Genomic DNA, 24,930 nt, shown 5'->3' on the forward strand with positions numbered 1-24,930 from the left:
CTGGTCGAGAAGCAACAAAACCGCAGCTCGGATATAGAGGACACATTGTGCGCGCGCGGACAGAGAGCGGAGGAACGCGTCGCAGCGAATCGACTGCTCGCCTCGCACCATCTCGTCAACTCGAGCACTCGCAGCCCCTGCGAGTGTTGCGCGTCCGTTCGTTACCACCGCGATACCATCTTCTCTTTTTCTCTTGAAGCGCATTCTGCTTGCTGCGGCGTGCCTGCGCGTCTTTTTTCACCTCGCCTTCTTCGACGCCCTTCGCTTGTTCCTCGTCGACGAACGTCCAGTCGTTGCAAACCGTTTGAGATTCGATTCTCGATCACAGATTTTCCTTCCTCTCGCGATTTTCTTCTTCATTCAACTAGTGGTGGGAAATTAAGGAATTACGTTGATTTAAAATTTCTGTTGCGTATCGGTAATAATGCGAGGTTGATAGAAGGGATGAGATATGCGATGTGAGTTTACTGGGCAGAATATGAAGTGCGCTAGTTTAGTAGAGAGAGTAGAGGTATACGGAGCTGAAATATTGCGACTTTCTTGATTGTATTAATCAGATATGTGGCTAGAAATTATCGTGTTTATTGAAATCCATAATGTTTGTTGCATAGTAGGACGAAATTTGTACCTACGAAATAATTATTCTTTCTGTTTGTCTCCTGTTTAAGCTGCTTAGAAGCGATAACCTGCAATTAATTGCATAAGTTAAAAAGTGGAGGAATGATGGTTTTTAATCATTTTCTCCAATTCAATTTTTAATCATTATTTCATCAAAAAAGTAATAACTCATACGCTTGTAAAAAAGAGACAGCGTGAATTTTACCTCATACCTATGAATACACGATAGATTTTAGCGCATGCTAAACATTTGACAGATGCTACGAAAATTATTAAACCTTCATAGATAAAATACATCAAAAAAGATTTTAAACGATAAAAAAACTCCTCATCGTTTATTATCATGTACAATCTGCTTGCATCTTGATAAGCAAAAGCTTAGGGCGCGACAAAATCCAGTCGCGACGATATTCTAATAACGGTTTACTACGTTCGAACATGCATCAATTAACCCTTCATTTCCAATTACGTGGCTCGGTAATTGCGAATAACGAGCGCCTCGATGATCATCGGTTTTCCCTCGCTTGGTTTACTCTCCTTCGACGGGGAAGAAAACAAGAGATAGTAAACGCGAACAAGACACTAAGATCATGTATTTAATTATGTCGATCCGATCTGCTGTGATTCTCGCTTTAACGCGCCGTTTTAGCGAACTGGACCTCGATTTTATAACCCAATGCGCTGGTTCGGTGTGATATTTACGGGACTCGTAACCGTGGCCACTTTTCACTTCGTTATCCGACTGTCGGCATCCAATCGGAGGTTCTTTATTATTCGACGAATCGGTGTTATCGCATCGAGAGACGCGTTGACGACGTCCTTTCATTGTGGCCTCTTCTTCTTTATTATCTCGCAGAAAGCTCCGATACGAGGCTCTCGTCACGGAAGTTAGTAAAGTGTGCTACCTCCATTATAAAAATTCCTTCGTGTACCGCGCCAAATTTTTGTCTTACTTACGCTCGGGGATCTCATGGGGAAAGCTTTCATTTCTAAAACGCTTAAACAAATTTCCATTAGCATTTATTCTCGTTATATAAAGATAGAACTTGTATTAGGGTGGTTATCTGCCTTCAAGCTCCTCGAGGATATCCACAAATAAATTAGATAACCAGATTAGTAAGAAATAGTAGATTATATAAATAAATGTAAGGTATTATTTTATATCGTATCTACACTTTTCTGTGAAATTTCGAAAAAAATTAATTATTTCATTATATGAGTCAATATTACTAACCGGCTGAATCCTTTCTATTATATTGAATGAGGCCAACTTCTGCATAAAAGTACGTGTGTATATTGCTCAAAATAATTAGCGGATTATTTAGACATTCGTTACATCCGAACATTTTTTTTCTCTTTTACAACTGTTTTAAATACCGTCTTTAACGCAATGTCATACGAATAGCGTATTACTCAAGTCTATAGAGTTTCTTCTTTCCCTCTGTTCATTTAGTTGATACGATAAAATCATCCATGCTAACAATTCTCTAATTATATTGACTAGTATATAATTTCTTCATACTAATTTCTTTTTCTAAACTCTATATCGTTCCCACAAAACAACATCTATCACCAATCTTCTGCTGTAAAATCCGTACTTTCATCGGAAGATTCGTATCAAAACGAGCTCTCTCCGATACAATAATTTCTCCAAACCGCCTTCCTTACGGCACCTCTTTCAAAAACCTTCACCTACGATTGCAAAGACTCTCCTCGAGGTTGACCACCTCCACTCCATTAAAAGCTAATTGCGGATTGTCGGTATCGCGAGGACTCGCATCGGGAGGCACACGTGCGTCCTGTGGATCTCGTTGATCGGTGGCGGTACCGAAAGGGCCGGTAGGAAGAAGGTGGAGACGACGAAGGTGCGTCGAGAAGGATGGCGAAGAAGAAAGAGGTAAGGTAGCTCTCGAAGCAGTCACTATCTGAGGGAGCACTCATCGCGGCCGCTTCGTTATCGGCCGCGCGGAATCATAATGGGCCATAATTGCATAAATATAATGTTAATTAACAATTAAGATTGCCGCTTTGCCTAATTGAATCGCCGCTCCTGCTAGCTGAGCGGAGAAGAGGGAGGACACCCCGTTTCCTCGTTCGATCGGTCGCCAAGTGGTCGGTAAAAGAGGGACAGGAGGGGACGTGGATCCGGAGAGGGCTTCGAGGTGGCTTTAAACGTAACGCCGTATCGGAAAATTATGCCGATGGTCGTACCTCGAGTATGCACAATGCACACGTTCGATACGAAACGCCCTCCGAGAAGCGTGACCGTGTGTCGCTTTAGAAAAACGCGTATTTATATATACACGGCCGATGCCGATTCGAAGAAATAAAGAAGGAAGAGTGGAAGGTTAGTCGGAGAAGAAACTGCCCGCGATGAGCACAGTCCATTCGCGCGGACCTGATAGCGAAGGCACGACGACGATCGAGCAACGTGAAATCGTGCCGAGAGAAAATTACGAGATATCGTTATTTTTAGCAATTATCCAGAGGAAGAGGGTGGAAAAGGAGAAAAAGGAGAAGAGGGAAGAAGTAAGCTGGTCAATATTAAGGCGTCTAAATATATATATATATTTATTACCTTTTATTGATAAGCTGCGACAAGTTCTAAGAGTTAAACACGTATTTAACTAGTTACGCGTAAATATTTAAATATCGTAAATATTTATTAACGGAGAACATGCTAAATACATATTTTGGCACATTTAATACAAACAAGACGTGACGAACGAAACAGATGGAAGACAAAGGCGAAAAGATAAGATAAAGAATAATAATTGATAAACTAGTTATTACAAGTAATAACTGTTGGCGATGACTCACTCGGTTCAAGGCTGTTATAGAATCATGAAAAATATCGATTTCGTCATCGAGCTTGTTGACCGATATACACATTCGGTTAATAGAATTAAATTTATCGAAAGGGATACGGTGTTATTATATAAAAAGAGTAAATAGGAATTAAGAGATGCGGATGCGATGCGGATAAAGTAACAGATTTATCGCAAAATAGATAGAAAATAAAAGCAATGGGAAAAATTGAATTCGTACTAAATATCAGCAAGTATCTTAATACTTATATACGTAGGCTGAAGCAAGAAATCGTGTACGAAGATCTTCTAATGGTCTCTCTTCGCTGTGTTTCTTCTTACTCGAGAGGTCTGCACGTCGTTACATACACGATATCGACATACACGGTCGTTGAACCGGTACCATCTATGCCCGATGCGTATCGATCGCTCGATGGAGCACACGGAATTTCGGGGACGCAATTAGCGGCGTGCAGATGCAATAATAATTAATTCCCGTTAATCCTCGCGGAGTGAATCGACCGATAGTCCGCGGAGCTTTCCATGTACGGGGGAAATAAATGGAATCGCTCGCGATACGCCAGTCTCGAAATCTTTGATTGTGGATTCTGTGAGATCGTCGAAGCTTCGTATTCCACCTTCCCTTTGGTTCGATCCCCTTTTACTCCTTTGTGTCGATCCGGTGCACAGCCTCTGGCGAACAAATTTTATTCGGTTCCTTTTATTTTCTTGTTTCAGATGGTACAGGCGATCCAGGTCCTCCGGTTTCACCTCCTCGAGCTCGAAAAGGTGAGCACTTTTCAGATTCCACGTTTTCTTCCCATTTCCAAGGCTATATAAAATGTTGGAAAGAATTATGATTTTTTGTCTGATGTAGTTATATTTCTTACAACATTTTATATAGCTTCATAAATTAGTTAAGATCGATTAAAAAATAATATACTTAGTAATATACCTAGTAGTGTAATAATAGATATAATAATATCGTAACGTATGAAATTTCCTACTTTGTGCTATCAAGTTTCTAAATCTTAATTAGTTTTACCTTTTTCATAGATTACTTTATTATCGTTTTATCATTCCCGTATGTTTCTAATCCTTTAATTGTTAGATACATTAACAATAGTTGATGGACATTTCTTGAAACAAAACGGTATTCATTCTCGATAAAGAACCGCATAAAAACACCTTCCACGTCCACGTTTCTTAATTCTCTAAATTTTATATTACTTATCGTTTGAAAGGAAGTATTTTACAACTACTACATGTAGAAGCTCCTCAGGTTTCAGAAAAGAGGAGGATGCCAAAGACAATTCATTTCGAAATTGTGTGAAAGTATATACTTATAAATTTTATAAAAATATGATTTATCATGTTGTCTTCATACTCTACGGCCTACAATATAAGTGTAACGATGACTAGCATAAACCAAAGGGTATAGTTCCATTAACAACTGAACAAGTAGGTAAAACTGTAGAGTAAGCGCGAGGTTGACGCGTTTAGGTGAACTTTCAAGCGTACTAGCGAACGTCAGCGAGCGGCGTGTTCTCTCGTCCGCTCCAATTGTCGGGGATTACCGGGTGTCGCGGTAGATAAGCCGTTCGTAACGCTTGAAAAACAACTGTTACGGGCGGAGCGCAATTTTCCGTAATTGTAGTGAAAGCTCGGCACCACCCGTCCTCGGTCGTCGGTCAGCTATGGTGCACACCTTGGCGGTTTGCTCGGCTCGGGCCGAGTTCCAGCCGTAAGTGGCGTCATTTAGCTGTCCAATGGCCGCTAGACGTACGAACACGGTGCACGCTCCAAGTTGTTTGCATTGGAACGGCCATCTTTCTCCACCGAGATCGTGATTTTTTCCCTTGCCCCTCTCGTAAACCGGAAACCTGTAAATCGGAGTACATGTCTCGTATTAGATCGTATAAAATGGTACGAACTGTGTTATACCGAGAAGCCGAACATAGAGGACATGTATTAGCATATTCATTCTTAATACGAAAGGTAGTTAGTAAAATATAAATATAAATATTAATTACTAAGATCGAGTGATTAAATTATTCATCGAGCTTTGCATTAATCAGAACCTCTTTTAGTCATGGTGTTGAAAACGAATGTAGACGAGACAATTTTTATTACGTCAGTTTTAAATCCTGCAATCGTACAAAAGATTATTGGATAATTAAATTAGTTGAAATAGTTTATAAATATTATAGACGCATAAAATATCGACGGTCCATAACGAGTGACATAATTAAACGAAACTCATTCACAAGTCTTCGATAATCCACAACGACATTGCTTTGTAAAGCTAGTACAGGTATTACGATTAAAGATTCTATCGGCAGCAACTTTCGATTTTCCCCGAATTCTAATTAAGACAGGGTCGGAAGATACCGCGGCCGCGATCGGTCCCAGCGGACGTCGAAAAAGTTGCAGGTTGGTTCGTGTCACGGTTCAATCGACGACACGAGAGGAACAGCGGTCGGGATTAATTGAACCGGGCAGCCGGTTAATATTCCGCGTGCGTTCTCGCGTTGTTACTTCGGGACCAGGGTAAATAAATATTGCATTAGAAGGCCGGCATGTTTCGGCCCGTTTTTCCCCCGCTAACGATTGATAACCGTTCGACCGGTAAAGCCGGTGTACGCAACAGAAAAGAGAAAGGGAGAAGGAAAGAGAGTGCAAGTTTTCAGGAGGAGCTGTTTGCGTGGCCGCAGAATACCGGGGCGGGCCCCGTTCGGCCTGGCTACGCCGTTTTTGCGCCGATATTTTATCATACGAAATAGCGGACATCCATCGCATTTCCATCGAAATGGCAGCTGACGTGGCGGCAGCCATTGGCCAAGGGAGACCAGGCCGTCTCGATGCGCCCCTCGTGTATGTTGCTCCCTCTCGACAGGCCCGCCTGGATCGACCGGTCGATCCTGCAATTTTATACCAATTTTCCTCATTTGCCGCGATTACATTATTATAAAGGCCGGGGCTACCTACCGGCGAATCCACGTTGGCCTGGAGTACACGCGGGCCAACCCTTCTTCCTCTCTTTCTTCTTTAAGCATCCTGAGTAGGTACTTTTTCTTATGCACGTCGATTACTCGTGCAAAGAAATTCTGATGGTCGTGCCTGGTCCGTTACATGCAAAATCGTAATCACTATCGTCGTTCGTTTATTTAAGAAGTCTTGGCAAAAAGGATGATAAGAAAGATGCGTTAAGAAGACTGGAAATATAGCCAACTGGACGATAGGCGAGATTAAAACTAAAAGAAATAAATATGTATATACGAATTGTAACATAAACGTTCAGGTTCTGTTGCGTTCTATCCGCTCAAACATAAATAACTTCCGCATCTTCCCACTGTATTAACAAGACGACTAGAAAACTGGACTCTAGAAATTGGAAGAACAGTAACATTTCTCTAGTTTCGTCAATTTTTATACATCGAAAGAATTACACGTACACTCCCACGAAAGATATCAATCGATTCTTCTACTGGGACGTCGAAAGTACAGATCGGAGTTGCAAGAAATCGGCGTACAGTTATCCTCCAATGGAAGACCGCTAAGAGATAAGAAACCGTCTCACCAGGATCAAGACGCCAAACCGATATTCGATCCCGATCGTAGCTTTTTCCTCCCACAAGTCCAGGCTCCTACGATTCCAATACGCCAACCGGTGGATTTATTTCAGCGAGATTGTCGGTCGCGATATCGGGGCGGGTCTCGAAAAGCCGCGACAAAACCTGGCCGCAATTTGGCACGGTGTGCGCCGCACTGGCATCGACGGTAATGAAGATTGAAACGTTCTTGGTCCCCGGAGTCCTCCGGGGACGAGCCGAGCCGGGACATGGAGGACGCGGAGCGAGCGAGCAAAGCGGAATGCAGCGAACGCGCGATCAAGAAGATTCCATAAATATCTGGAGCTCCGAGCAGCGAACGACAGACAGAGGACGAGAAAGTGATAGATGAAGAGAGAAACGAGACGAGAGAGGAAGAGGTGTATCGAGAGGGACGAGGATGTTTGACCAATAGGGAGAAGCATGGTAGCCCGCGGTGCTGCGCTTCGTGCATTTAACATTTTCGAGCCAATCGCGTATTAGCATAATTACGTTTTGCAGGGGCCCGGTGCGTGGAAGGAAGGTTTCTTCTTCTTTATTGCTCTTTCTCTCGTTTCGTTCAACTTTCTTGTTCGCTCTATACAACCTCTCTGCCTCCCTCCATCGCGAGTCGACCTCTCTTTCCACATCGATCTTTCCTTGAGTTGCAGCCTAGTTCGTCGTCTTCGTTCAGCTACCATGTTTTCCTCCGTTCGTCTTCGTCGTTCGTTCTTCTCCCTTGGACCTGTATACTCGTGGCACACACCACCGTATATACACGCTATCACCGGTTAGAGAGCGGTAAATTTCTTATGGGGTATTATGGCGCACCGTGCATACCAACCGGGATTCATACCGGCGCAACACGCGGACACAACCCTCTCCTCCAGCTGCCCTACCTTAGAAACTGGTTCTAAGTTATACCTAGTCCTGTAGGGACATCCGCGTGCCTCCTTTCTCTGTTGTTCGGGTTATGTGTTTTCGTGGACATCTCGACGGCCAGGACATCCGGGTTGCTCCGCAGGCTGTTACCCTCTGCCTCCATTTCAGCGCCTTTTCGATCGTGAAGAATAGCGTAGCCGTGGCCCTTAAAAAGGATTCACCTATCTGGATCTCAATTGTTTATTTCGAAATTAATAGAGTCGGTTGTAAAATTAAAATTGGGGCAAAAAACTGTGAAAATTGAAAATAACTTTTTAAAAGTGCAGACTATAAGTATTCAATCTTCTTTAACATGGACTGCAAGGTTTTGACTACAAAAAGAGAGGTTAAATAATAATATCTATGATATATCTGTTCCACAAGACGGTCCCTGATATGAGATGCGTCTCCATTAGCGAATGTGTTGGCGAACACTGTTCGCGAATTAAACGTTCGAAAACCAGAATGACTCCCCACTCCTTCCGTTCGCCAGGACCAAGATGTCATCTATAGCCGAATGGAACGCATAGTACGAGTCGTTCGTAGGCGTACACCCGGTATATAGGTATCGTGCGTGCCGTAAGGGGTGGTCAGGTTGTGAATCGGGGCACGGTAGAGGAACTGAGACAGACACCCCGAAACCTTCATTACCTTCGGCTTCAAAGGAACCCATTGTGCCGTAAATGGGGTTCGCTCTGCGCTCCTCTTTCCTTCTTTCTTTCTTTTTTTCCTCCTCTTCTTTCTTTCTTTCCCTCCTTTCCTCGCTGTGTTCCTGCGCGTACCCCGGATCCGTTCCATTCTTCGAGCCGTTTGCCTTTCCGAGAGGCCGTCGACAGAAAGGGATGAGGTACAAGGAGAGAGAGTACAAAGAGGGAGAGACACTTGCTCGTTCGTTTCTTCGTTTACGTAAATTCTCGAGTAATTTCGGGGGTCGAATGAAAGGAGGAACGAGGGGGAGGCTGGGGGTACGCGAAGTTCTTGGGGGCGGAGAGGGCACGTCGCGATGGTATAATGTCGCCTCGTGCGGAACCTCCCCTCGCACGATCCAAGGGGAGGAGAAAGGAGGCAGAGAAAGGAAGAAGGGACAACGGGCCGTTTAAGAAGTCTTTGAATCGAGAACTCGTTTCGAATGGAGGGCCCGCTGCTCTCCGTTCGTCGGCGACACGCTTCTTCTCGCTGTCGCTGTCCCTTTTCAGCCGGAACATCGACGGTCACCGCGGACTGGTTGAACTCTCTCAAACGGAAACTCGCGGGGATCTATCTGGGCGTGAACACCCGTAAGCAAGGGAATTTTCTTCTTTCCCTAGATAATCTAACAAATGCAATTTTAGTTCTTAGAAGTATTACTTAGTCGATCGTAATATAATTTTGAAAATATCACGTGGGTTTACGGAATAGCGTGTTTACTCCAAGCTTCTTTCTGTTTATTTGCTGTTTATATCCTTGGACTTAGGTACGTGTTACGATCTTTATTTTTATGTATTTATGTAACGATAACGAGGAAGATAGAATGTTGACGGAAAAATCTCTGACGCGCAATAGGGACGAAATCCGGCGGTTTGGACAACTGGCGAGCCATCGAATCGACACCCCTATCCGCTCGCAACTTGTTAAATCGGCCATAAAATGGGAATAATCTCGAGTTACAGGCGACGTTGTCGCTGTAGCTGGTATCGTGCTCGGTCATCGCGAACCAGCCTCGATTTTTCGTCTCCTTCTGTGGCGTTTCTTCTACACGCGCAGAGGAGAGCCACCTTCCGGTAATGGCGTTGCCTCCGGTGTCGCATGTACCTTACGGAGGAACACGAGAAGCGTTCGCGGGGACGCGATGAAAGCGATACCCCTCGCTGTTTGCAAGTGTATACGCTCTCTCTTTTTATTCCTATTCGTGGCTTTTATTTCGGCCTCGGAGTGGCACGTGAAAGTTTACGCCCGCGGTTCATCGCAGAAATTAAATACCACCGCGCTTCGCCGGATAATTCCATCGATAGGACGAAGAGGAGAAGAGCTTTCACCTTCTTCGATGGAACCAGAAAGTTGACGAGGAGAGAAGGAAATGGCGATCCTTTGAGACACTCGATATTTTCCGTGCCATGTTCTTCTACCACCGCGAACCGTTCGCCGTATCAGAAAATCCGAGAAGCTAGTACCCGCTTGGATGAATTAGATACCAAAGAAGTGCTGCGCTTCCTAGCATATCCTTGGCTTTAGGACAGGGGGATACTGTGTCAACCATGCGGCAGTGCGAGCGGTGAAAGGATATGATATTGTAAGTGGAACGGCAGAAGAATCGTCCGAAGCCTCAAATTTGAATATTTATCATTATGTCATGGTAGTTCTCGAATCTTCTAGTTAAATTTGAACATTTTTTTAAGGGGGTTTCTATTTGGTTTTCTTCTTTACGTACATCTTTGTTCACTAACATCGAAACACTTGCCGGTCTTCTATAAAACACGATATTGGATGCGGTCTATCACAGAAACGATTGAACCTTGTACCTGCGCAAAATATGGTTCCGAAATGTACTATAGCGACACATGGTCATAAGACGATTCGAATCGAGGATGACTCATGTTGTTGTTTTGCCTCGGAGTCTTAACACCGTTTTGATATACGAGATGTAATAATAAACAAACTCCGGGCAAGACAATATGGCCGCTACACGCAACCGTCAACCGAAGTCGAATTTAAACTTTCTGGTACTCCGCCCACTAATATAAATAAACGAACACGATCAAGTGAGTTAGTATCACAATCAGTGAGTTAGTATCGAGCAATCTTATAGCGATTAATATCGAGCTAACGTACTGATTACCGTGTATAACACTGAGCGAACGACGACTAACTCTGCACTACAAATAATTTTAAATACATTGACTACACTAAGCATTAACCCGTCTCGTCACTACATACACCAACACGTACAATCGTACACCACAGTACGATGAAAATTGGCAGAAACCGTTTGCTAGAGAAGTAGAAGAATAATAAATTAACAATTACATGTTATCCTCACAATCTCCGAGGTAAAATTCATTAAAGAAATTTGCAGTGAAATTAAATGGGGAACTCGTGGAACGTATAATTTATCTGAGATAGCAATCTTTAATGATTTTAACAATTTCTCGTAAGTAATCTAGTATTCATGAGTGGGGATGTAAATTTCTCGACATATCACCTGTTATACCTGTGATAGATATTTAAAAAAAACCGCAGGCAGATCATCAGGCCCTTTTACTCGTGACAAGAAGTCGGAGCAGAAAATGGTCACGCCGTTTCTAATAAAAGTCGAGAGCGGTCAATGTCGTAGAGGATTCGTTGGATCCTGTGTCAGTGCCGGTTGGACCGATCGTCTGCGGTATAGGGTGACGCGATTCAGAGGGCCGATAGATGGCAAAAATTCGTGTCCGCGATGCATCGTATCATGTTCTAGATCATGAGCCGAATACTGGAGAGGTTTTTGGTGAACGCGGAGTACGGTATCAACTTCGAGCATCCACTCACGCGAGCCGATACAAACTATCCGCGGCACGGTCTCTTTTGGGCCGGAAGTTAGAGCGGTTAAAAGCGATTATAGAGACGGGAGATTCGAGTTTCACGCGATGCCAAGTTCGAAAAACGATTTTTGCTCAGTGATGGGGTCGGGGTGTGTTCCGAGCTCGTGTACGAGCGGTAAAAAATGGCTCGATAACCGTGTTCTGTGCTCGCCACGTACACAGAGAAAGGCGTACGGTGTAGGTGAACGCTTCTCAGCGTTCAGGCCGTGGCTCCTTTCGGCGATCCGTCCCGGGGAGGAGAGAAAGAGAGAAAAAGAGAGAAGGAAAGACGGAACCCCGTTTCTTTTCTTCGGTGAGCATTGTCGGCCGGTTCGACTCGACTCCCGGCGGATCAAATTCTAACCAGTCCAGCATTATAGCTGCTGTCCTTCGAGCTCTCTCTCCACCGCCCCCCTCGCCGCCCTTTTGGTCCCGCGTTAAAGAGAGTCTAGTCATCTCGAGGAGGCATTGTGTTACCGTGCTCCGTAGCATAGTTGGTACTTGGAAGAAAATTCTGGAGAACCTCGTGCGCGCCACCATGAGAACCACGATCTCGCTGACCCAGTGTATATACGTATAGCCAACGCGGCCGTCTTTGTCGATCTTCGATGTTCTTCATGAAGAAGCATTACAGAATGGAGGAAAAAAGAGGAAAAGAATCTCGGAGCAAGAAGTATAAAATACCGTACTATGTAACGTACTAAACGTGACAACATACGGTATGGTACGATCTATGAAAAGAGGATCGACTGCGGATCGGTTTCGCGTCCGATCAAGCGTTCTCTCGCATACGTTTAACGCATGATAAACGCGTGCATTGTCTACGGTGGTCGGTGTCGGCCACGGCCTTCCACCATTGGACGGTGCCGCCTACGGCAAAGATGGCCGTCTTCTCTATTACATATAAATGCCTAATAAGAAGAACGTCGTATAAGTATCTACTAGGTGGATAGGTTGCCGAGAGGCAGCCAGGCAGAGCCTGTTGGAGAAGTCCGTCGAGAAGGGAAAAGAAGAGAAGAGAAGAGAGAAGAGAGAGGCCAGGAAGAAAGCGCGTGTACGCGCTTGCAACGAGAGAAGACACGCCGCCTCGTAATGCGCCTGGCTTCTCTCCGTTCCTCCTCCCTGTCGATTTACATATAACAAGATAAGCGTTTTTATTTGCTTTTGCTTATATAATACATTTTTTCTAAACCGAATCGAGCGACCAGGCAGAGGCGAAGTCGGTCCAAGGACCGGGGGGTAGGGAAAGGGGAGCGGGAGGAGGATGAACCGTGAGGAGGACGCTGGAGGACCGGGTATCCTATAGGCCTGTCAGACCTCATTTGCATACATAACATTCTGGTCGACTGGACACCGGTCAGACCTCCTCGCTCCCTCTCGCTTCGACTCGCTATTGACGATACAACGGGTCTCGTTGCTCGCTGCCGGACCGCTTCCACGGCCTCGAGATGCAACGAGCTCTTCGCCGGCCTCCTCCATCTTTGTGTATCGATACCAGCGTTCGTATCGGCCTCGCCATCCCGCGCGCGGCCCTTTCGGAACCGTGGCTTCGATGGTGAAAATACCGGGTGAACGTTTTACCCGAAGCCCATATGATCGTGGGTCCATTCCGATTCGACCAAACGAAATCATTGCCAATTTAGCCGATATTTATAGCGGTTATAAGAATATTGAAATTACGGAATTAACCGAAGAGACGAGAGAGAGAGAGAGAGAGAGAGAGAGAGCGAAAGTGAAAGTCTCGGTTTAAATAACTCGTCTCGACGGTGCCTAGAATAGGTCAAGACTCGTTTGTACCATTTCGAATATCTATATTACGTGACATTCAAACGTCCATCAAAGATGTCCAATTCAATGTTTAATTCAATTCGTTCTTTCTTTATGCAATCGTAGGTCCATGAACTATGCGACAATTTCTGCCACCGGTACATCAGCTGCTTAAAAGGAAAGATGCCGATCGACCTAGTGATCGACGATAGGGAGAGCTCGAAACCGCCGGAGATCGGGAACGGTCTGGACGGTGGCGGACCAAGGAGCACCGCTGACAGCACCAGTCACACAGACGGAGCGAGCACGCCGGACGTCGTGAGTACCTCACCATCGTCAACGTCTTATTATCCGCACGACGCGATCACCCCCCACCATCACCACCACCACCATCACCACCACCACCACCAGAGCCAGAATAATAATAACAATAATAATAATCACGCCGGTATCGGCAGTACCGCCACTACCACCCCCTTGCAACTGAGCCAAAACCAAAGCCAAAACCACCACCCTGCGCCGCAGTCGAACACCACCACTACTACTGCTATTACCCCAAGTAGCGCCGCCACAACTCCCAACTCCCTAAAGCGTACGCACCAACAGATGATGATGGCAGCCGCGGCGGCATCCGCGATGGCCACCTCGCCGCACGCAGCCGCATCCGCGCCCCCTGCGCACGCGCACGCCGCCCTCGCCGCCTACCACAGCATCAGCTCGGCCGTTTATCCGTGCTCGTAATAGACGACGCGACTTCCGTGTCGATACCGCGAGACCTTTTCTCTTTCTATCCCTCTGTTACCCTCTTCTATTAAGTCTTTTTCCAATTCTATCGTCATTGCGCGTTATTCTGTTTCAACCTCTACTACTATTACTACTTCTTTTTTTTCTTCTCCATCTTCTTCTTTTTCTTCTTCTTACGATCCTTTATCCAATTTATACGCTGTCTGGCTATTCTTCGTCATCTAGACGTTTCGGTCATTCGTACTCCCCTCTGGTGACAATCTTTCTTCGAGATTTACTTCCTCTTTGTCAGCTGTGAAAATTAAAGGAGTTCGAACGTTCTTTCTATCTTGCGATCAGCCTCGTGGTTATATCCCGTCGCGTCTTAGTCTTTTGAAATGAGAAATTTGATGAGATCGCTGGTAACCCATGCGTCAGGATGGTTCGATCGCGACTGACCGTAGCGGGAACCACCGCGAACGCGCACGGCGCCCTCTTGATTCGTCCTCGTGGCTCGAGGTCACGTGTGTACACGTCTGGGCAGAAGTGCCATCCGAATGAACCACGCGAGCCGCTCGAAGAAAGATGTGTACCTAGACACGTTCTGCTCGTAACGCTTTCTCTTTCCTCTTCTTTTTCTTCTTCTTCCAGTTCTTCTTTTTCTTCTTCTTCGACTTTCCTCTTGTACTTCGTTTCTTCGTCCAAATCTTACGAACCAAGTTTCGACGATGAAAAAATCGAGGGTTGCAGGGGTGTCACGTACGGGTCGTTAGGTTACGGTAACGCACACGATAGGTCGCGAATTGTTGGACTGGCGCTACTTGTCGGAATTTCCAGTACGTTGCTAGCGAGTGTCTCGTACTGCTCCAAGCAAAGGACGAGTGTTATTCTGTTTGGCACTTGGCTGGCTTTTGAGTTCATTCACGTTCCGTTTTTTTTTCTCTCTTTTACTTCCGTTCTCTTCCACTCTGTCACTACCTTTCTGTCTTTCTCTCTGTTAAACGTTGCTCAATCCGTAGAGAAAAACCGTTCAGTTCACATCGTATGTACATAATTTTACACACGGTCTCAAAACATTCTCCGAATTCTTCCTTCGAGGGCTTCCTCGCGTTGATTCAGGTCGCTAAAGAAAACCACTAGATCTTAAAGATTCCACTCTACCTCCTTCGTCTAGAAGCTACAGACGGTGCAATGAAATTTATCGCAGGAATTTCTCCACAAATGGTTCTATACGGAAATACCATGTGTTAGCCAAAGTTCGGGCAAGTTCGCTCTTACGGTCGATTACGTAAGATCGCGACGTGCTAAGCGAGGAAGAACGCTTCTAAATTCGTCCCGAGTCAGAGACACCAGCCGTCCGATGACATCGATTTTCGGCTAGTGTTCCGCTTTCAAAACACGTCCGGAGATGTCCTCGTCTCTCCGAGACCGCCGTTTCGAGGTCCAACCAGTCACGATGAGCTATTATAGCCGAACGGGACCTCATGCAATCAATTCTACGTTTCGAACCTGTTGTTCTCAGGCGCTTATGCTTCTTCTTCTTCGTCTTCTTCTTCTTCTTCTTCTTCTTCTTCTTCTTCTTCTTCTTCTTCTTCTTCTTCCTTCCTTGGTTTCGGTCTTGAGCATCGTCGTGGTAGCACGTGGTACACGCGCCACGTGCTCCGCCGAAGAAACGACTGACGCGTCCACCCTTTCTCTTTTTGTCTTTCTCTACCCCCTTTTTCCTTCTATTCTCCAAAAACGAAAGGTCTGTAGCGGTGCGGCACAGTGCACGGAATTTCGTGAACAAACACGGGCATTATAGTGAAGAAACGGCCGCGTACGGCGACTCGATGTGCTAGAGAAGGTCGTTAGGCGAGGATCAGGCATTCGAGGGGCACACGAACGAGAGCGATAGTCGTTTAGGTAGGTCGTTTCTTAGGTTTCGCGCGATTCGTTGCCACCTATAGCGTTTCTTTTAGTCACCCGAACTAATAATATTTACGATAGTTGACTTGCAACTTTTTACACTTTCGATATGGAAGATTATTTTAATTCGTTTCTCTTATTTTAGGACATAACTCGATTCGAACATCGATATATTGAATTTATTTTAAACGACTGACAATATCTCCCGTTCTCTGAACGCGGTGAACGAGAGCAGCAGATCGCGCGTGTCTGTCGAAACCGGGGAACCCTAAATCGTTCTTCTTGCTCTAGTTTTGTCTTCTTTCGTTTGTCCCCCTCGATTGTTCCCCGTTTGGATACTCCAGAGCCGGGGAAACGCGCTCAGCGTCGCGGATCGCGCGATCGATAGTATCGCGAGCGGTAGGCGTGTTTATGACAGGCGTTATATCGTCTACGCGGCGTCTGCTTTCTGAATGGTCCTGGCTCGTGGGCATGTGGAAGGTCGCGCGTGTCGTGGACCATAGTATCGTGTTTGGGTAGAAGAAAAAAAGAAAACGAGCGAGAAAACAAGAAAATAGATCAGAAACAAGCGCGAAAGAGAGGAGAATATGAAAGAGAGGACGAGTGAAAACGACGAGACGGTCGTTCGTGGACATCGCGTCGGGGCGTGAGCGATGCGAATTCATTGCTGAACCGAACTATTAATCGTGATCAGAATATACGTAATAGGATGTAAGGCTTATAACGCGTAACAAAATGAATTTTGTGTCTATTTTTAAACGGGAAAACTTGTTCAAGTTATTTCTAATTTAAGAATGAAGTACGTGTGCAACGGAGAGTGGAAACGATGAGAGTGCGAATGAGAGCGAGTGCTAGAGAAAAAGGTGAGAATGGGAACGCTCGTTCAGCGGTGGTAGACGTAAAATAGTTTTTAACTTATTAGTAGCTTTCGATTAATGGTTACCGGGCGGAACAAGCGTAACTGACGTTGATCTGATTGAAAAAAGGACACGAAGGAATAGCGTTGTTAATTGTACAGCGATAGAGCGGTCTCGACGATTTCACCCTGCTTAAAGTACATCGATAGATCTTCAGCAAGCATATTCCTATATCTCTGAACACTGAATGGATACGAAACTCGATCATTTTAAATTATAAATTTAACAATGTGGTAGTCTAGGAATCTATCAAGGGTATATTAAGCAGGGTGTCGTAACGATCTACGGAAAAATCGAGACTCGATCTCGGAGGTGCACGCGATCGAAAGAGAACAAAAACGGAGACACCCACGGTAAAGCGCGTGCAAAACAGCGACGAGAGCAGAGAACTGAGCGAGATGTCCAGAAGTCGTACGCGATCGAACTATCATCACCAGAACACTAGGTCTCGGTACTCGTAACTAGGGAGTTGTGTGAGGTACAAGTCCTGGCCGGCAGGGCGCGCGAGGTCCACCCCCAATCCCCGTACTTAATAACCCTTGATTTATGCTGCAGTAAAAATAAAACAAAAAAGAGAAATAATAATAAAGAACAATAAAAAAAAAAAAACAACAAAACGATGAAACTTTCTGCATATACACTGATAGGAAGGGGTATCGAGAGAAGCAAGAGGCAGAAGGAGCCGAAGGAGCCCCTCAGCTGGTGCCCGTCGTAGAAAACGAGCCTCGAGAGCTCCTTGACCCTGGAAATTAGCATTTTCTACACGCGAACCGATACATATGCGATTCGCTGACACTCACTTATACGAATACATACATACACACATCTATAGACTAATACACAGAACACGATCGTTATGAATCACAGGAGCACACGAGAGACTTATACAAGCGGACACACGCGAACATTTGAACCAAATCGTCTCGCGGGTGTACGCTGCCAGGTACATGATCTAATGGTATACGCGACGATACACATTTACTATCAGAGGGAAATATATACACAATTACCATGCAAGTATATAATGTATATACATATAGAGTAGAGTCTATGGGGAACAAACGTTGATCACTGACGGTAGGTACGTAACGCGGAAATAGGGTACAGGGCGCAGGGCACCAGACGAGGGAGGAACGTTCTCCAAGGCTCCTCGTGTTTCAATGTTCTCCCTTTGCTCCTTTTACATGACCAACCCCAAATTAGGATCTGAAATGAATGACGAAATGCAAGAACCAAAAGACGAAAAAATATGACGAAACAAAAATATAATGACGAAAGATTTCAATAATAAACATATATTATGCAACGATTAAAAAAAAGAAAGACAAATGCAAGGGTGTGTACGGAGGTTGGAAGGTGGGCTCCGGCACCAGTCGGTCGGAACCCTAGTTACGAGTGCCGAACCTAGGGTCGAGAGACCTCGAATACGGGTCTCTCGGCTTTTCTTTCTTTTTCCCCCTGAAAGAAAATAACGCTATGGATCCTGGGAAACGACACACGGCGGAGTGTCGAACGGAACACAGACAGCGCGATGGAAGTTGCCATGTTTGAAGAGACCGGGCTGAAGAAATGGAGAACCGCGCTACCGGTGTTCTCCGACGTGTCTTCTATTCGATCATTACATTGTATGTATCCATAACGACGCTCAATTTTTACATATTTCGCTCTGGAGGATAAGCTGCGTTTTCCTATTATAAGTCTCGTTTGTTCATTTTTTTTTTTTTTTTTTTTTTTGTTCAGCGCGCGGATTTGTACATTTTTTACGCCTATTTTTGTGATTATTCAATTCTCGTTTGTTGCGTCTTCCAGTTGAGAATCGTTGGAATTTGTATATTTTTTGATTACCGCAACTTTATAGTAGAAGATAGAGAATATATAATTGATCGTTGCATCGCGATATTTACGTGATATTCTTCCTTTGTCTTTTTTAATAATTTCTTTTCGTACTATTGTTCTCGATACATAGAACTTGATCGAAAAGTTCTGTACTTACTACGATTATTAGAAGTTTACGCAAAAACAGATTTGCTCCAATTTACGCTTATCGAACGAACGACCGGATCCACGTCACACGCGGAGCGTCTTCTCGAGCGCGTTCACGAGATGAACCACGCATAGGTGATGATAAAACTGATGTGAATACATAGTGCCATAGGTGCAGGGCAGGCGCTCACGCGTGCGCTCAGACTGTGTACTTAATTATCATTAATCAAAATCTTACTAACTAATGACTTCGACGCGAATGAAGCATGTGTCGATTGACCACGATCGCTTGACAGTCGATGCTGTGACATGAGAGACAAATCGGGACGAATCTACTTGTTTTTATTTGTACACGATTCATTTCCTGATTGAAGATCGCGAGCCACGTTTGTTGTTTTTCCTTCGATTTTAATATGATTTCGGTGGAAAAGTTCATTTTATTCGAATAAATTGTTGATAAATTGTCACATTTGTTATTCATTGCGACAGTTTCCTACTTAAGGTATAACGAGAGACTGACAGTTAGGGATCAGTTGTTACGAAGATGTATCGTATTACAATCTAACGCGTATATCAGTTTAGTGCATCGATAGAACGAGCTCTTCCACCGATCTAATGTTTTCAATTTCGCGATAATGCATGGATCTCTCTGCGATCGTGGTCGAATCGTTTCACGGAGATGTTCGGTCGATATGGCTTGCGTCTCACGTGCTCTGTACACTTATTATTTTTGGGCGGGCGAGGCTGGCCTCGACGAACATTGAGGAAGCTCTCGTAAAGGCGAGAGGAGGCGAGCAATCGCTGTTCGATCGATTCCTCCTTCTATCAAGTGAAAAACTATCGTTTGTCGAGGATGTCGCCTTTTATATATTTCTTCTTTTATTCTTATTCTTTTCTTTCGTCGAATAACATTGTACGTGCTTTGTTCTTCGTTTTTAGATTTTGTTCGTTTCGTATCTTGTTTCGTGCGATTGTTAACGTTTAGTCGAGACGAGACTTTACTCTTTCACCGTGCAAAGTCACATATGTATACGCGCGTGAGTAGTTGAATGAGTTTACGAAATGCATACGGACACTTAGAGGGTCACACGACACGCACGCGCGCGCACACACGGAACACACAAGCAGTCACAACTATAGGGAGAGACATACGCGGCACACTTGCACACGTAGATCATACACGTATACTCAGCGGCAAAGAGAAGACACACGTGTACACGCTGTTTCGATTAACCGACGGTACATAATTATTGACGCGCGTCGGGAGAGACGCTCTCTTTCTCTCTCTTGTACACATCGACGGACATTGTGCATGTATGTGTGTTTACGATTACATCTTTTACCTAAACGTAGGCTTAAGGAACGATTGGATGAGATTTGGTACGGAGAGGGATCGGGCGTAGTATCGAAAAGAAAAGAGATGAAGGAAAAAGAAGAAGCGACGAGAAAATAAAAAGAAGGCGGACTCACCCGAACAATTGTATACGACTAGCATTACATAGCGATAATATATTACCGATAATGATAAACTTGTTTAAACTATTGTCTCAATCAACGTATTTTCATTATAAATAAATGTTAGCCTTTTGTTGAGTTAAAAAAAGAAAAAGAATATGAATGAATTACGAGAGATGAACAATACATTCACTTGCCTGGTAATTTCCATTAAGAAAAAAAACACCGATACCAATGAGATCTTCGCTCGAGATAAAAAAAACGAAGCCTCCAGCTCCTATCCCTGTGCATGCAGAACACCTTCGTGTCTTTTTTAATTAAAGCGTCAACGCACGGCTGTGCGTCGTCATCGTACTATGTTGAATAACGCGCTCCGATCGTCGCTGTTCCTCGTCGTCTATGTCGTCGTCATCGTCGTCGTCTTCGTCATGCTCATAGTCGTCGTTGGTTGTGTAATTGCGATCGGCTTAATTAAATTCCCTCGACTCATCGTCGAACGCTTGAGCGTAAGGGAAGACGTCTTCGTCCTCTCGACGTGTGACAATAATGGCGAATACACGACGAATCGCGAGGATAGAGACGATTCCTGGAACGATTCCTGGAACGATAAACTCGTCCATCGGGATCGTGGGAATTAATTAAGACATGAGTCAGGGAAACGCGTTCGGCGTGGTAAAGATTTCGCTGGATTCGCCTCGATTTTGGCTCAAGGACGATGTGGATCGTTTTCGAGAGAGCGGGAGGATATCGATCATCAAATTGCGAAGACGAGGCTGCAGAGAGGAACAACGTGGACGATATTCCCTGGAGGAACGACACACACCGGACGCGACGAGGGAATATTAGCAGAAGCTTGGCCATAAATCTCGGTTAACCCTCCGCTAATAAATATTTAACCCTTTAAATTTGCAACAACCCTCGGCGCGTGTAGCGATTTGCATAAGACTTCTATTTCATTTACACATCGCATAATTGAATATTTAAATTCAATTGCCTGCCGTTACGCGCTCGCTGTTCCGAGCCGCAAAACTGCAGTAAAACTTGTAACAGGGCCACTTTCCATCCCCCGAAAACCCACCCCCGTTTCGAGGCTGGCCTCTTCCGTGGCGAGAGGAACGGCCTCCTAACCTACCCTTCGCGATCCACGCTGCGATCAACCCTTGGAAACTGCTTCGAGAATATTTCGCCGCCCCCGGGGAACCAAGAGGGACGGACAGATTCTTACCTCGGCGAACGTAACGCGTAAGAAGTCTTCTTCGCTCCCTTGATCGTACCTTTATATCCCCGATAGTCACTCGCCCCCAAAGAATACCTCTCTTACGACGAATTGCGATAATTCGTCTCTTGTGGTGGTAAAATAATTTTTAGAATTGTTTTCAGGATGATTATCGCGGGGTTTAACGCGTTAATATTTATGGCATCAGTTGTCATAGTGATATGTTGATAGATTAAATTAGATCGAAACAAATGACAAAGCGTACAATTAATTTTGTGTCTATAGAAAATGTTTTAACTCATTCGCTCACAAATTATTCAGGAGCTACAAACATATAATTTTTCTGCCTGTTATATGTCAAAAAAGTAATTTAAACGAGCACTTTGACATTTCGAAAATCGAATGATTTACGATACCATTCGCGAAGAACGAAAGATTTAACAAAGCCTTTTTTAATATTAGACCAAAGATTATGACATGATCTAAGACACGTTTGATCTTTCCGGAAGGGATGCAGAATGGCAATCACGTGGACGATACTCGCGTCGCGTCGCGAAACTTTGCGTTCCACTAGCCAAATTAAAACCGAACCCTCCGGTCCTCTTGTTTTCCTCATTTTTTCTCGGTGCTCGTCCCGCCGCTAAATATTTTTAGAAGCGTTTCATCGAGTGACGAACGCGTATATACGCGCCACGTGTCGAGGCCCGTTCGTGCTTCGTGGTGAATGTCCTCGCGCCTTTTCCTCCTCTTCTCCTCCTCCATATTCTTCTTCTTCTTCTTCTTCTTCTTCGTCGGGGTTCGCAACAACGATCTCTTCTACATTCTCATAGCGACATCTGGTGTCGCGGCACGTATATGGCCGTTAGCACTTTCACGAAAGGGATTACCATTGTCACGTTATTCATGCTAACGATGATCGGCTGAGATCGGTTGCGACGATAATCGCCATGTCACTAAAATCGAGGAGGCGGTCATTGTGAGCGACATACTGACAGCATAATAAATTATCCTTTCCTTCTCCCTCCTCTCGCCTTTCGTCTGTCCTCGCTCTTTCTTGCTCGCTCTTCGACATCCTCGCGTTCTCCAGACTTTTGCCCGGTTGTCGTACGGATCTTCCTCTTTCCCTTTTGCGAGATGATGCGCGTACCGGTACGTGTAGCGTTGTAACGCGATACAAGACGGTCCGGCACACCCGTCCCCCGACAATAATCGCGAGGACAGCCAGCGATTATATCGCGAGAACAGTGCCATTCTTTGGTCGCTGTTTATCGGACCCGTTTGACCAGTCGCCATCGTTCCAATTGCGACCGTGGAGAAATTAGCGCCGCTATGAGGCTCTCGGAAGAGTTCAGATTAAATTTTATCGTGTACCTACCATATTGCCTGAATCTCTTTCGATGTAACTGCTCGATTTGGACAGCCGGTAATTAAGCATTTTTCTTTTTAACGCGATTATTCATCTTTTTCCTTAAGAAAAGTATTAAAGATAATTATATAATTTCTACCATGGGAAAATTTTGTTCTTGGATACACACTGATACTCGTAATTATTCGAGCAATTTCACTAGTCGATTGACTGTTTTAATGGTTTAGATTGAAGTCACGTACAATCTTTAATTGACGATACAATCAAAGCAGCGTTCATTCTTCCAAAAGAAGATCGAGTGCGTTAATAATGGGGAGAAACACTTAATTGACTTTTATAGTAGAAGTGAAGTATACAAGTACGTATGAACGAAGAAAAATCGAAATAATGTCTTTGTCAATGGGTCAGTTGATAATATTCTCATTATGAGTAGAATGAGGGATGAATCTAAAATGTATAATACATATATTCCCGTTTGCATATTAATTAAGTTACAACGTTGCGTCGTCCTGGGTATGAAAGCCATGATGCTCATTTCTCATCCGTGATACGCAACACTACACGTATACACATCACTTGGCACCTACCACTTAAGCAATTTTTCACAACGATATATGTGCCGAGACCGACGATTATTCAAAATATTCCCGAAGCAGCTATGGTGCATGCCACATAACTCCGTTTCTTAGACCTCGTTTCTTTTTTCTTCATGCCGAACTATTTCTTAAACTTTAAGGTTGATTCCTGAATTACACTTTAATAAAATACTTTAAATATACTGTTGGAATATTTACTTCTATTGGAATATTTAATTAAAAACGATTTAATTAAGAACACTAGATTGCTATTTACTTTTTTATTCTACTTTACAATTTTTCACCATAAACGAAATATATTTAATTCGTGTCTTATCCACGAGAATATATCGAAAATTTTTCATCACCATTGAAGGGACAGAAATAGTTTCCGAAAGTTGATGCTGTATCTTCTATAATATCATGGAAACTAGACGTTCTGTAGTTTGTTTTCTGCAATTACGTATTACTGAATTTTGGAAATTTACAAAAAATTTATGAAGAAGATAATACTATCTACCCTCGAATTTCAAATTCTATTAATAGAACATTCATAGTTTCACTTAGATATACTTTCATAAGTAACTTTTGAAAATTACATGCTCATTTGATAGAAAAATACAAAAATTGAATAATACAACAGAGAACACCCCAATTTCGTTAACAAAAATTTTATCCCGCCATCAATGTCTACCTGTCTGTTCAACCCAAGTACGTAATAAGGAACGTGCTCACGAGGTAATATTCATAAATCCTGAACGAAAGCGAGGCTGCTGATGGCCGCGTCGTCGTTTTTTCCTCGCATCCCGACCGCACCAGCCACAAAGGAAAATCCGCTTGGATCGCCGCAAAACCGCGCGATACAAACGTCCGGAGAGCCGCGTTCCCACACCCACGCGACCATAGAAACCTTCCTAAAGATGTGTAATCATCACACGCTTATTTCAGACCCATGCTCGCGATAAGTATAACGAGTAAACGGATCAATTGCGTTACGTGACATTAGAACCGACTGTCTATACTAGTAAACATGCCAAACTATACGTATAGTAAACATACGTTTTGATGTCATCATGTAACATCGTCTTCTTCGTCAACGACACGCGTGTACGAATAGGTAAAGACGTCATGTGATGTCACTCGTAAATCTTCTCATCTCGTGGAAAATTCCCTATCGAGACGTTAAGCAATTTCTGTGTACACGTGCCTCTTACCTAAGATAGATAAATCCGCGGTAATTTGCTCGTGACGGTAGTTTCAACTCAATTTTGTCTGTGAGTTTACGTTATGTTATTCGTCTGTGACTCGAGTTTATACACGAATCGTGTGTAGACGATTTTTGGTGACGAATGTTTTGGCTCCTTCCTCGATAATTTTTGTATATATAAAGATTTCGTAAAGAACACCATTACATTGGTGTTTTAGGCTTTCGAGACTGGTTTTCGAGATTCTAATAGTTATCCGGATTACATGATTATTATGAAACGGTGTTTCTAATTGATTCTATACAACGAATCGATAATCGTAGTCATAGATAGTGACGTAATA

General features: G+C 44.1%; 1 protein-coding gene across 5 annotated transcripts in view; it reads left to right on the forward strand.

Annotated features, from left to right (window-relative positions):
* The window catches only part of LOC126871971 (homeobox protein homothorax), a 503,672-nt gene that overhangs the window by 53,245 nt on the left and 425,497 nt on the right, over window positions 1-24,930 (forward strand). For all 5 annotated transcript variants that reach the window (XM_050631394.1, XM_050631392.1, XM_050631391.1 and 2 more), the window contains exons 5-6: window positions 4,164-4,214; window positions 13,366-13,557. In XM_050631394.1, coding sequence (XP_050487351.1) covers window positions 4,164-4,214; window positions 13,366-13,557 — 243 coding nt within the window. The remainder of the gene's footprint in view (window positions 1-4,163; window positions 4,215-13,365; window positions 13,558-24,930) is intronic.

The sequence above is a fragment of the Bombus huntii genome, chromosome 12, assembly GCF_024542735.1.
Source record: "Bombus huntii isolate Logan2020A chromosome 12, iyBomHunt1.1, whole genome shotgun sequence".
Taxonomy (NCBI): Eukaryota; Metazoa; Arthropoda; class Insecta; order Hymenoptera; family Apidae; genus Bombus; species Bombus huntii.